At 42.1% G+C, this 13,264-nt stretch overlaps 1 protein-coding gene across 3 annotated transcripts; it reads right to left on the reverse strand.

Annotated features, from left to right (window-relative positions):
• Positions 1-3,121: 3,121 nt before the first annotated feature.
• Positions 3,122-10,939, reverse strand: LOC310869360 (uncharacterized protein). Of its 3 annotated transcripts, none has more exons than XM_083780061.1 (6): positions 10,622-10,939; positions 5,584-7,760; positions 5,367-5,460; positions 5,077-5,126; positions 3,390-3,470; positions 3,122-3,260 (listed from the first exon to the last, which is right to left on the reverse strand). In XM_083780061.1, the coding sequence occupies exons 2-5, from the start codon at positions 7,756-7,758 to the stop codon at positions 3,426-3,428; spliced, it is 2,364 nt and encodes a 787-aa protein (XP_083636187.1). In that variant the 5' UTR covers positions 7,759-7,760; positions 10,622-10,939; the 3' UTR covers positions 3,122-3,260; positions 3,390-3,425. The 3 variants fall into 3 exon arrangements, with proteins under 3 accessions (XP_083636187.1, XP_083636185.1, XP_083636186.1); XM_083780059.1 differs by having other exon boundaries at positions 3,390-3,473; XM_083780060.1 differs by having other exon boundaries at positions 3,390-3,473; positions 10,618-10,939.
• Positions 10,940-13,264: the final 2,325 nt, after the last annotated feature.

Raw genomic sequence — 13,264 nt, forward strand, 5'->3', positions numbered from 1 at the left:
AGGCCTTTCAGTGAGTCCTTTGAGAAAATCTACTTCCCAAATGCTCTTCTTCAAACGCCCGTGGATCTGATTGAGCCTTCATGTTTGTAACCTTGCAGTGAAATTCAATATAATTGGCTTCCTCTTAAAGCTTAAATTTGGAATTATATATCTGCAGTGGTTGGACTGGTGCAGGTCTCTGCCGGTCATCAAATTATTGCGACAAACAAAAAAATGTCCATGAATTCAAAACTTCATGGGGTGTAATTGATAGAAAATAAGTAATTATTTTGGGTGAACTACTCCTTTAAAGCGAGCATTAAAACCGGGAAAACATGTTTGTCAGTTTTTATTTTAATGTTAATGTTAATTCTAAAATAGCAGATGTACAAACTCGCAGCACGGCACGACGTGCTGGGTTTTTGATGAATCTGAAAAGTGTGAGAACTACTGATTTAGAAGGCATTTGTAAAAATCGGTCTCAGGTCTTCTGGTTTAACTGTGAGGAAATGCAACCGCTACCATGACTATGTTAAAACAACTGTGCTGGAAAGTGGGAAGATGATGCTTTGCCATAGTAAGAAAACATGCTCTCACGTATTTTGGCTGTAGTGGGTCTATTCTGAAATTGACAAGTGTAACAAGAATGTAAGAAAAGCTTACAGGTTATAGACAGGTTATGCTGACAGCCTGCTAATTGCCTGGTAGATAGACACTTCCAAAAGTAATCCGAGTAGAAATGAAACCGATACGATATGGTGTCGAGGGAACACCGCTAATCTGAGATTGTGCAAGTGTGCGTAATGTTAATAATTAAACTTCAATTGCTTTCTACACAAATGAGCTAGCATTGTGGGCAAGGATTTTTAAAGACAAGAATGGCATACATACTGTACTTGTGTACTGCATATGACATAGATATTCTCTAGCCTCAAAATCCCAGAAACAATTCATATAAAAAAATAGTACCTACCCTTATAACCTTAGTGCAAACAGAATTGTTGTTTAACTAGGGCAGGTTTGGTTGATATTTGAGAAACTGGAAATATTGGAAGAACATGATCGCATCTCAGCCTTGTTTATACTTTGTCGTGATGGTGCAACTCTTTGGCAATAACAGATTTTAAAGTGAAAAATATGTGATGTCACATTTCTCTCTCGGAAATTAGTTTACAAGTACAAATTACAATAATAAGCACAGTACAATAACTAACAAAGGGCATAATAACATTTTTTTTATTGATCGGACTTACTGCATAACTGTACAGTCAAAATATAGATAGATGCCAAAACACATAAATAGTAATTTATGTGATGCATTTTAGTAAACAGACATTAAACATCAATGCTGCATATTGATCAGAAAAAGGTAACCGAATCTATACAATACCTCAATGAAGCTCAATTTAACTTTAGTTCCAAAATGACGTCATAAAGTAAATGATGCTGTTATTGTAGTTAGTCCAAGAGTGTATCACACACACACACACACACACACTCACACACGCACGTATGCACGCAAGCACAAATATCCCATTATTTTTTTGTTTTTTAAATCTCCGAAAGATTTTCTTTTCTGCATTTTTCTAAAGGGTTTCATACATAAATATAATAAATTCCATAAATTAAAATAAATTAAAAAAAGAAGATAAAAAGAAAATAGCAGATCTACAAGCTTAAATTCATCGAGTCGAGCTTGTAGAGCAGCTACTTTGACTAGTTTGGAACCCCAGGGATTTTGTGAAGCCTGAAACTCCTGAAAGTTCATATAATGGCCTGTTGTGGCGCTGTCATTGGACCCAGAAAAACCCATAGCCCCATAGAAGTCCATGTATTTGGGCCCAACTTCACCTAGACTGTATTACCTTAATAAACATGGTCATGAATACTTTCTGCTTCCAGTCACTAGTTTAAAGTCTCATTTCTAATGTCATAATATTCTTTTTGGAAAATTATGGTCCCATTTATTAAAACAATGACCATAAAGTCGCGCATGTTCTGAGGGGCGTGGCTACCGTTACAGTCTATGATCGGGATTCCCCTCCCACTCGAGTCAAAATAAAAACCAACGGAGAAGAAGGGGGGAAGTCCCGCCTCGTGTCTGGGCCAGCCAATGGCCAGCTGGGCCAAAACGGAGCCAGCCAATGGCCAGCTGGGCCCAAACGGATCTAGAAAGATGGCGACTTACAGTGCAGGAATAACAGGCTTCATTTTACGTCCATGTTAGACCCGGGGAACGCTTTGTCCATATTTCTTTACAGTCTATGGTCTCAAGCTAAAAGGTTTGGGAACAGCTGCCTCAGTCTAACTGTAAACCGAACCATAACCACAGCCAGTCTAATCATAATCCTTACCCGAACAGACCAGGGACGGATTAACCCCCACGAGGGCCCCTGGGCCAGTATTATTTTGCATGCGGCCATGCATGTGAAATCTTGGTATTTAATTTTATTTTTATCATCTTTCTGACCTAAATTTAACACAATCAACAGCCAATGAAGGTCCCCATGAGCCCTTTTCAGGGCCGCAAACCCTGTTTGTTTCCCTGAAGGGTCCCAAAAATGGAAAACTTGGCCCTGGAACAGACACGTCCAACATAAACCCTTAACCTTATCATATCTATAACAGATAGATGTCTAACGTAAACCCTTAACCTTACCATGGCCTAACAGATAGATGCATAACCTAACCTGTTACCTAATGTAACTGCAGTCAAATCTAATTGGTAATACCAATTAGATATGCTGTCCAAAATCAGCTAGTCACAAATTTTCCCCAAAACATGGCCTGTGTCAAGAACAGACACACAGACGCCCACAAATACACCTATGTCTATATCTTGCGCCACCCCTTACCCCTAAGCTTATTTGCCATTCTTTACTTTTTTTAAACATTTTTAAATAGTTCAAATAGCTGATCTACAAGCTTTACAACTTTTAAAATGTTTTAAAATACAAAAAAATGGCAAATAAGTTTAGGGATAAGGGTTAAGGGGTGGTGCAAGATAGGGCCCCTAGTCCCACACATACAGTACGGTACATGCAGTTGTACATCCTGTGTCATTTTGGCAGTAAAATTGGTGTCGGCAAAACAGAAAAGTGAAAACTTAATGGACGTCTCACATTTCAAACTGACCCCTATATTGTTCTCACTTCTCTTCCATGAAGAGTGGATCCTTACCAGAAGCTTAGCTTTCTGCTTATTCAAACAAATACTGGACTAGTGTTAGTGAAGAAATAAGCAAATCAAATGTTGGACCCTGAGGACACCTGTGGACCATCCTGTAACAAACACAAAATAGAGGAGACACATGTGAAAACAGTATCATCCAGCATAGTGTGTGTTTCTATTTATAAGGCCTAGTCGTCCTGTACTGGTTCAAATGAAGTGAAGTGAGGGCTAGTACATACCTCCCGTGCATGGCCTCCAGTGTACTGCATTTCCTGTCATCTCTTGTGTTGTGTGCGCACACTGAGTGTAAGTGGTGCACTCTGCTGGACACAAACAAATGATTACAAATGTGAATTAAAATAATGTGCTTCTTAATTTCTTACTTTCAAAGACCCCCAGTTTGATATACATTAAGGCCACGGACCCCCATTTGACAGGACTTTTATATATGGGACCCCAAACGACATTATAATGGAATAAACTACCATGTATAGTGCCTAATAAAACATTAATCCAAGGTCGCGCTAAGAATAAACATCGTCCGCGCGTTAGTACACTAGACTAGACTACAGCAGAGTAATCTAGTAACTAGTAAGAAAGTGGCAACACTAGCGTTGACTCCCATTGTAACAATGGAATGTGGAAGTGCTCATTCTATCTCAATGGGATAGTTCCAATGTTTGAAACTATAGCCCATAGGCCACTGCTTTGTGTGTCGCCACTCTCTTACTAGATTAGTCTGGACTACAGATATGGAGGGCTATCACTTGTGGGTCGGGCGCAAGGAAGCTTACAGAAGGAAAGGAAATGTTCATAGACAGACATATAAAGGTCTTATATGACATATAAAGCCCTTTCCGGCTCTGGAGCGTACGTATGTGCTCAAGGGAGGGCAAAACTTTCCCGAGATTCCTTGCAAAGCACAGCGGAAGCATGAGCGTGCGTCACAGAGCGCATGTTCGGGTCTGATAAGTCCCAGAAAAGATGAAATGTGATTGGCCAGTAATCTCTTGAGTGGCAGTGTGACGTAACGTGCCTTCCACACTTCCGGTGTACTTCCTCCCCCAGTGTAAATTCTTCCGCCCCTTTTATATCTATGATGTGACTGGGCTGCGCCATGACACTGTCATGGACCCTTTCATGGGAGCCAAACTCACACCGGAAGTTCAATTAATACATGACAGTAAATGCAGCCGGCTGGGCCAGCTCATAACAAACATTATTTCTGAACAATTGAGACCTTTGTCATATAATTGGTTCAGGAATATAAATGAAGACATATCACAGGTTGTTTTCTAATCACTTGCTTTTCGATGTGCAAAACTGCAGCAGGTATCGTTTCTGGCTCGGAGGTATCGCAAGATTTGGCTGCCAGACAGGAAACGGTGGGAAGTCTCACGATACTTGGTACGTTCAGAAAGGTACTTTGTGCTCTTTAGATACCATACCTCTACAAAAATTACACAGTGTACACATCGAAAAGCAACATAGCAGACAATAATGCGTTATATGTCTTCTGTTGTTTTCCCTTTACAAAAGGTCTCAGTCATTCAGAAAAAGTGTTTGTTCATGAGCTGTTGAACTGAGCTCTCGACTCCAGTGCATTCTGCCGAACTTCCGGGTGTAGTTTGGCTCCCATGAAAGTGTCATGGTGCAGCCCAGTCACGTGACGATTTCCTTTCCTTCTCAAAGCTTCCTTGGTAAGGCGGATCTTCTTTGCTTATTTAGCACATTTCTCTGGCACTGGCCTCCCGATCCCGCCTAGAGGGCTGGACGGGATTGTGTTAACTCAGAGAGTGTATAAATGGTTCTTAACTATCAATAATTTACCACTGGAATCCCCTCCTTTATACATAATTATAAAGAGAAAGTTCAAGCACTGGATGAGATTCAAGCCAATGGAGATTTAGAATCAAATATGATTACCTTGTGCTTTGGACATCTCATTGAGAAGTTTTCTTCATTTAGCACACAACCTGCAAGACAGCAGCATAAAATAATAAATAATACAACAAATACATCTCTTGATAATTGATATTCATCGATTTGAAGAGGCTGATCATTTTAACCTTTTAAAATAGTGAAAATAGCCAATCTACACGGTGGGTTTGTAGATCTGCTATTTTCATATGAATTTATGAAAAAAACACAAGTATAGAGATACTGTACGAGGTTTCTGCCTGACAGCAGTGATAATGTTGTATGCTGTACAGTACCTGACTCAATGGCACATCTGTAGTGATAACTTTGGAGGCATCCCTTCTGGAAACAACCCATTACTGCACCTGTTTCATTGCATATGGAACAAACCTGAGAACAAGAATACAAACAAGCAGAATATGTAAAAGAGGACAATATGATTGTTATTGAGGACAGTTATGATTAAAGTAATGTGGGGGGGGGGGGGGGGGGGGGGGGAGTAGTGTCACTCACTGTTCTTTGTGCAAGACTAGAGGCCTCACATAAGCCATACAGCTTCCCTTTAACTAGGAAAATACCAGTAGACCAGATACCACAGTCTTCATGTATCCAGCACTCATCTGAATGAAATGCCACTGTTGTGACATTTTGACCGTCAAGAACCACAGAAGGCTTTCTATCAGAGGGCGCGATGGAGCACTCGCCATCACAGTCTTTGTCCACCATTTTCACAGCGTGGCCATTAGCAAGGTTGTGTAACCTTTCGTCCACTTCTCGCCGCCTACTCACGTCACCTAGACATGGCTCTGTGCCGCTCTGCTGGTGTCTCGGGCAACCTTGAGACGACCCAATGGGATAATAAGGCCCATGAAGATCCCCCAGGCCCCTGGCGTTGGCTGAGCGACCGCACAAGCAGCAGAACTGCGTGGGCTGACACCTGCTTTCTGCACCGAGTCGGCCGAGCTGGAAGCAAGACGTGTTGGGAACAAGTCCAGTCAGCCCAGTGTTGCCTGTGCGTTGCTGTCTTGTATTGCACTTCACCTTTGTTTCCTGCTCTTCATAGTTGACAACGGTGCATACCTTCTGTTCTACGTGAACAAAGGGGAAAAAGCCATCTGATTTGTTCTGCCGTTTCTCCTTTTTGTATTTGTTTGCATATTTAAGCTCAATTTCCAGCTCTCCAGGGGGGAAAAAGCAGGACGGCCCAGTTTCTGTGTGCCTTTTTCTCTTTTTTCGTCGCGTGGATGCAGTTTTTTTGACGGGTGCCGTGGATGCAGTTTTTTTGACGGGTGCTTTACTGTCTGTCGAGACCTTTATATGTTGCTTTTCAGGGGTACCATGGTGGGGTTCTGGTTTGGTACTGAACCTTTTGCACTCACGGATGGGAAGGGACCTTCTTTTGTTTTGTTTTGTTTTTGGCAAATGGTCAGAATGTTGAGTATCCCTGTCGGAGTCATCCCTGTCAGAGTCATCTGACTTTGTCTCTGCCCGGTCAGAGTCATCTGACTTTGCGTCTGCCCGGTCAGAGTCATTTGACTTTGCGGCTGCTCCAGGCTTCGGAGTGGACAGCACAGGCTCTTCCTCTGAACTCGATAACCTCTCCAGAGACTCAATCACATCATCTGAATCATAACATTCAGTATAAAAACCTCTTTTAGCGCTTTGGGTTCTTAAATTGTGACGTCGCTGAGGAGGAGGAGAGACACTGAAGTGTGTGAACTGAAGCGTTGTCGGCGGCGCGACCTTAATTCTGGCACTGCGGCGTAAACGTCTCGGCTCGCGTTCGGTCAGAGGTTTTAATGTTTCTTCTGCCGCACTACTGTGGCCACTAGGAACACCGTCTGGAAACACAATCACCTTTTTCCTTCCATTGGTGACCGAGACTTCGATGACATCGCTGTCGTCACTCGAAACGTCTACGGGAGAGTCGATAGGGTGCATCTTGGCGCAGACGGCTCTTATGTCCGGTAGGAGGACCACAGGCCTGGCATGGAATATGGGTATGTCTGTCGAGCTGTCTGAAGAGACTTGGGAGTACGTGCTGTCTGGACTGGGGGAGCTCAGAGGCTGCGGCAGGAGGTAACAGCCTCTCCCCTCGTCCATCGAGAGAGCTGCTGCTGGTGACAGCAGGGGTTCCGCAACAGGACTGACACTTTCTCTGCTCAAAGAGCTACACACGAGTGTGTCCTTAGTTGTGGAAACGAGGAAGATAACATCAGACCCGCTGTCGCTCTCCTCTCCACCACTGCTTTCAGGAACCGGGCTCTCCGCCGGATCGCACTCGTAAAATCTTTGATGCCACAGGTGGCCGTGGGCTCCGTTGTGATATAGACCCAGGCCCTGGGCTAATGTCGTGTCCATGTAGCTTCCTATGGCCTCAGGGCCCGGCTCCATCTCTCTGCGGCGAACACCTCCGCCCATGTCAGGATGCAACTGGATGACGCCAGTGTCTCCTATACCCCTGTCCATTATACGAGTGGAGTAGGAGGACGAAGGCCTCGATCCGTTCCAGTAAGCGGAGCCGACTTCTGTGCTGCAGCTGGGTGGAGGTCTGTGGTACCATTCTGGCTTCTTTGCTAGCAGGGGGTCCCTGGCCTCAGCGTGGCCATTGTAGTTCAGGGAGTTGACAGTGTATCCTTTAGACAGATCCATGGCTATGAGAGATGGATCCTTAGAAGAAACTTCCATCGCTGTCGGAAAAAAAAGGATGAAACTGTAACCCACTGCTTGGAAGATATGAAATCTGCCACATGCATGATGGCATATGCCTGGCCATCACAGCACATCATCAACATTATGTGTGTAACTAGCCCTCCAAGCAGAACCCAATGCTACTGAAGTTTCTGACATTTGTTCGACCCAGTGCATTGGGTCCTGTTGCATCACTATCATGCCACCTGGTACGCGGCCATTCATAAAACATAAACAATATGTTTAGCGCCTGTCTGCGCTCTTTGACGGCATTTTTTCGTGTGAGCGTTTCTGAATATGTGAAGTATAAGTACCCATACATGCCGCTGCGAATATCTCCTGTGGCGCGGAAGCCGTTAAGTATTTTGAATCTTTGTTTGACCGATTTGGTCGCTTTGATTCTTCCTTCCTTCCTTGTTTATTGACACCTCATTGTACCGCCTATCTGGCTAGCTAGTGGCGCTATAGCTATGACAGAGCAGATCAGAGGCAGGGACGTAGCCGCACAAGCCAACCGCACACCGGGAGGCGGTACAATAAACGGTAAACAAACAAGAAGAAATAAAGCGACCAAATCGGTCAAACAAAGATTAAAAATACTTAACGGCTTCCGTGCCACAGGAGATATTCGCAGCGGGATGTATAGGTACTTAAAGTTCCCGAATTCAGAATAACTCAAGCTAAAAAAGGCCGTCAAACGGCGCAGATTCAATCTTAGAGAGCATGTTTACTTCCGCGTTCCGGAATTCCCATACGAAAATATAGTCATGACCAGGGACCCAACATAAAACTCATCAAAATTTCAGATAAGCTTTATGTAGGGTCCCGAAAGGGGCTAGTGTGTAACCACTAGCCACTGCAGTAGTTCTCCTTCTCAACCAGTGGTCCTTGAAATGATGGAGTTGGTAACCAAAAGGACCCTTATAGATCTTTAGTGCAAAATTCAAGAGTTAAATCATTTTTCAAGATGTCGAGAGTCTACAATAATAGAGAATGTAGATAGAATAATTGTTATGTTGATCAACGTTTGCCTGTTATCTCTCCTATGGCATCACATCAATACTTGTGGACAAAATCTCATCCAACGACAACAAAATAAATTATAAGTCTTGGGTGTGAGAGGTAAATTCGCATCAAATGGTGGTCCGTGGCTCAAATGCTGAATAAATAATGGACCTTGATACAAGTGTTGAAAACCACTGCTACTATTAGCCGCAATTTGCAACTCTAGATTTTTTTACAATGGGTTGAATCTAGAGTTGCAACAAGCTCCATCCACTTCCTATTCATCTTTTTTGGTTTGTGATCTGCTTGTCTTAAATCACATTGCAGCTGCAGTCCAAGCTGCAGTCCAAGCTTGAATTATCCTCTTTCAATCTGCCGAGCTTGTTTTTCATAAAAATCCCCCGTAGACATGTTATGAGTTACTTTCTGTCCAAAATATTCCAAGAGTTCACATTCCGAGCTGCCATTTTGTATTTTTGCAACGTGCCGTAAAACAAGACGTGAGGGGGAGCGCTTGTTTAATAGAAGGCTGTGCCTGATGGGGCGTCACACTGCGTCGGCCTCTTCTTTGGGTGTCTTACCTGCGCAGGTAAGATTCTATTAAACAAGCGCTCCCCCTCACGTCTTGTTTTACGGCACGTTGCAAAAATACAAAATGGCAGCTCGGAATGTGAACTCTTGGAATATTTTGGACAGAAAGTAACTCATAACATGTGGGATTTTTATGAAAAACAAGCTCGGCAGATTGAAAGAGGATAATTCAAGCTTGGACTGCAGCTGCAATGTTGGTGAGTTTAACGTCATTTAAGACAAGCAGATCACAAACCAAAAAAGATGAATAGGAAGTGGATGGAGCTTGTTGCAACTCTAGATTCAACCTAGCCCCTCTCGGGACCCTACATAAAGCTTTTCTGAAATTTTGATGAGTTTTATGTTGGGTCCCTGGTCAGAACTATATTTTCGTATGGAAATTCCAGAACGCGGAAGTAATCATTCTCTCTAAAATAGAAGCTGCGCCATGTGACGGCATTTTTTTGCCTTTGTTATTCTGAATTTGGTAACTTTAAGTACCTATACATCCCGCTGCGAATATCTCCTGTGGCGCGGAAGCCGTTAAGTATTTTTAATCTTTGTTTGACCGATTTGGTCGCTTTATTTCTTCTTGTTTGTTTACCGTTTATTGTACCGCCTCCCGGTGTGCGGTTGGCTTGTGCGGCTATGTCCCTGCCTCTGATCTGCTGTGTCATAGCTATAGCGCCACTAGCTAGCCAGATAGGCGGTACAATGAGGTGTCAATAAACAAGGAAGGAAGAGAAGAATCCAAGCTTCCAAATCGGGCAAACATATATTAAAAATACTTAACGGCTTCCGCGCCACAGGAGATATTCGCAGCGGGATGTATGGGTACTTATACTTTACATATTCAGAAAGCCTCACACTGAAATATGTCGTCACCGAGCGCGGAGAGGCGCTAAACATGTTGTTTATGTTTAAGAATGGGTGTGTACCAGGTGGCATGGTAGTAGTGCAACAGGACCCAATGCTATCTGGGTCGTCAAAATGTCAGAAACTTCAGTAGCATTTGGGTTCTGCTTGGAGGGCTAGATTCAACCCATTGTAAAAAAAAATCTAGAGTTGCAAATTGCGGCTATGCTACTATATAGCAGGCACCTCTGGTCCATAGCTCTAATGCTTAATGCAGGAAGACTCATGGAAGCATTAGAGCTATAGTATGGACCAGAGCTACATTTCAGGTATTAATCAAAGTCGCATAATTATATGATATGGTATATAAACTTAAAATGTGACTACTATAAATTATATCACTGCTATATATTTAATGATAAGTACCTACACACAACAGCTGCTGTTGGTCTTTTCTCCGGTGCCGAGTGATTATGACACTTGAACTCCTGTATGGTAGCTGGTGTAGGTGAGCTACCTATAGGCTACTATTACCTATCCATCCAGGCCCATCAAGTCATGATGTAAACAAAAGCAGCAACACTCCCGACTTCATCGTAGCAAGCTAGCTAGGAAGCTAATACTCTTGCTTCTGCCGATGAACGGAACGTCCACGGCGGACATATTTATTTTCCCGACTGTACCTCAGATGTTAAATATTCGGTTAGCTGTCAAAGAGGCTCTTTCTTTTAATCGTTGTGGTTGACAAGCTGTGCCACTGTACCAAGCAGAGGGGAGGGCGGAACAGACCTGCAACTGAACACACTAGGGTTGCCAGAATATTTCCCAACCACCCATCAAGGACTCAACAAAAACAACTTGGATTATGGACGATCGATGCCGTTCATAACTTCTCATTGGATGTATTGACTACTACCCTAATGAGAGGTTAACATGGTTACTTTGTGGTATCTTTACAAGCTTTACAGGCTATCTTTCAGGCACCACACAATACGCTACATCATGGCGTGAATGGCTCCCCCCTCAAAACCCTTTTTTAATCAAACCTGGCAACACTTCAGATACGTACAATGCATTAAATACATGCTTTAAAGGAGAATTCCATACCAAAAGGCTTTCTTACCTTTCTTTATAGTTGTTACGTCCCCACCAAAGAGGTCCAGGTGTTATTTTGTGCAAAAGCTCCTTATTAGCTATTTCCCCTACCATAAGCCCTAAATTAATTGCATTGAATTGAATGGGAATTGAATGGGGCTATGGGGTGTTGTGCTAATTCGCTTATTTCCATTGCTCAAAATTATAATTTCTTTGTATATATCCTCTCTTCATAATGTAAATAATATCCCAAACGGCACACTTTACTACTTCTTTCGATGGAAATAAGCGAACTAGCATAACACCCCATAGCCCCATTCAATTCCCATTCAATGCAATGCAATTCATTGAGGGCTTATGGTAGGGGAAATAGCCAATAGAGCACCGAAGTCCTGACGTAACTCGCTCATCCCTTCGATTCCCCTGGTTCGCGGAAGTAATACATGAACCTGGGGACTGACGCCCTCTACTGAAAGTGACGTCAGACTTCGGTGCTCTATAAGGAGTTTTTGCACAAAAAAACACCTGGACCTCTTTGGTGGGGACGTAACAACTACAAAGAAAGGTAAGAAAGATAAGAAAGCATTCTAGCATGGAATTCTCCTTTAATATTAATAATAATAATAATAATAATATAATAATAATATTATTATATTTAATATTAAATAAAGGTTACTTGTCTGTGTCTCCCAATGTTACATTTGCTTTTACATATATATATATATATATATATATATAGTCTTGCAAGCTTCAGAAAACAAGTCAATAGCCTAATGAAAATTAGATAATCCAATGAACATGTTAGTTAAATGTCTAAACTAAAAGTTCATGATAAACAAAATTATGAATAAAATGATAAAGAAAATCCAGGACATTTGAATACTCACCACTGTCACCAGTCACCACTCAGTGTCTAATATTTAGTACAATATCTAAGTGTAGAAAAAGTACTAGTACTTACTAGTAGTAAATACTACTACTACTACTACTAATAATAATAATAATAAAGAATACTGAAAAAAGGAATTTGTGTTATAAAGCAATGTTTATTATAATATACATGAATAGCCTATAATTGAAAAGTACAGATAGAGCTGGCAAGGAAAGATTTATCTCATGTTTAAAACATGCTCATTAAACATGAATGATGCCATAAATATAAAATAAAAAAACAAATTACAGTGATAATTGCATGTGGAATATATATTCAAACTAATTTATTATTTGTTTTCTTAGAAAAATATATTGTCTTGCTTTCTCACAGTAGTCCATCCTACATGTAGATTATTTTGACCACTCAGTCACTATTAGCTGAAGTTTAGTAGTAGCCCTATTAGGTATTTTGAGGATCATTTTAGCAGTGGCAGTTAATCATTTCTTTTTTTGTTTTCCATCGAATACTACCAGTGAGACGCCTGAGGGCAACAACATATGGAATGTCATAACAGGTCAGCTTGGTCGGCTGCACAAGTAACTTTGGGGCAGGCCCATCTAGAGTTTAAAGATATATTAATTATTTAGTGATTTCACTTAATTCAAATATCACTTAATTTTTTGTTTTGTTGTGATAATCCTCCCTACTATAGAGTGTGCTGACCATAAGGAGTTCCTCCCTGTCCCCAGGTAACCCCTGGGGGTCAAAAAACCATAGGTTTTATTTTTGGCTAGGTGGCCCAGCCTTCACCCAGCCTTGGTGTGTGTGCTGTTGGCCTGTTGCACGTCCCCCCCACTGTCTGTAGTGCATGCATGTGCACATCTTGTTACCGGGGCGGAACGGGGGGGTTTCCAAATAAGCCAAATCACTGAATGCTCCTTTAAATGGACAGGTATCAGTCAAAAGGGAGAAATCGAAGAGGAAGGATGGATGGGGAAGGATCAACTAGGAATGTCAGCACAGGTTCTGACATATATCCATATACTAATATTGATGACATCAGGCTTAATTGTGACAGCAGGTCGCAGAAATGAATGAAAAGTC

The sequence above is a fragment of the Protomyctophum parallelum genome (genome assembly GCF_964188405.1).
Source record: "Protomyctophum parallelum genome assembly, chromosome: 13".
NCBI lineage: Eukaryota > Metazoa > Chordata > Actinopteri > Myctophiformes > Myctophidae > Protomyctophum > Protomyctophum parallelum.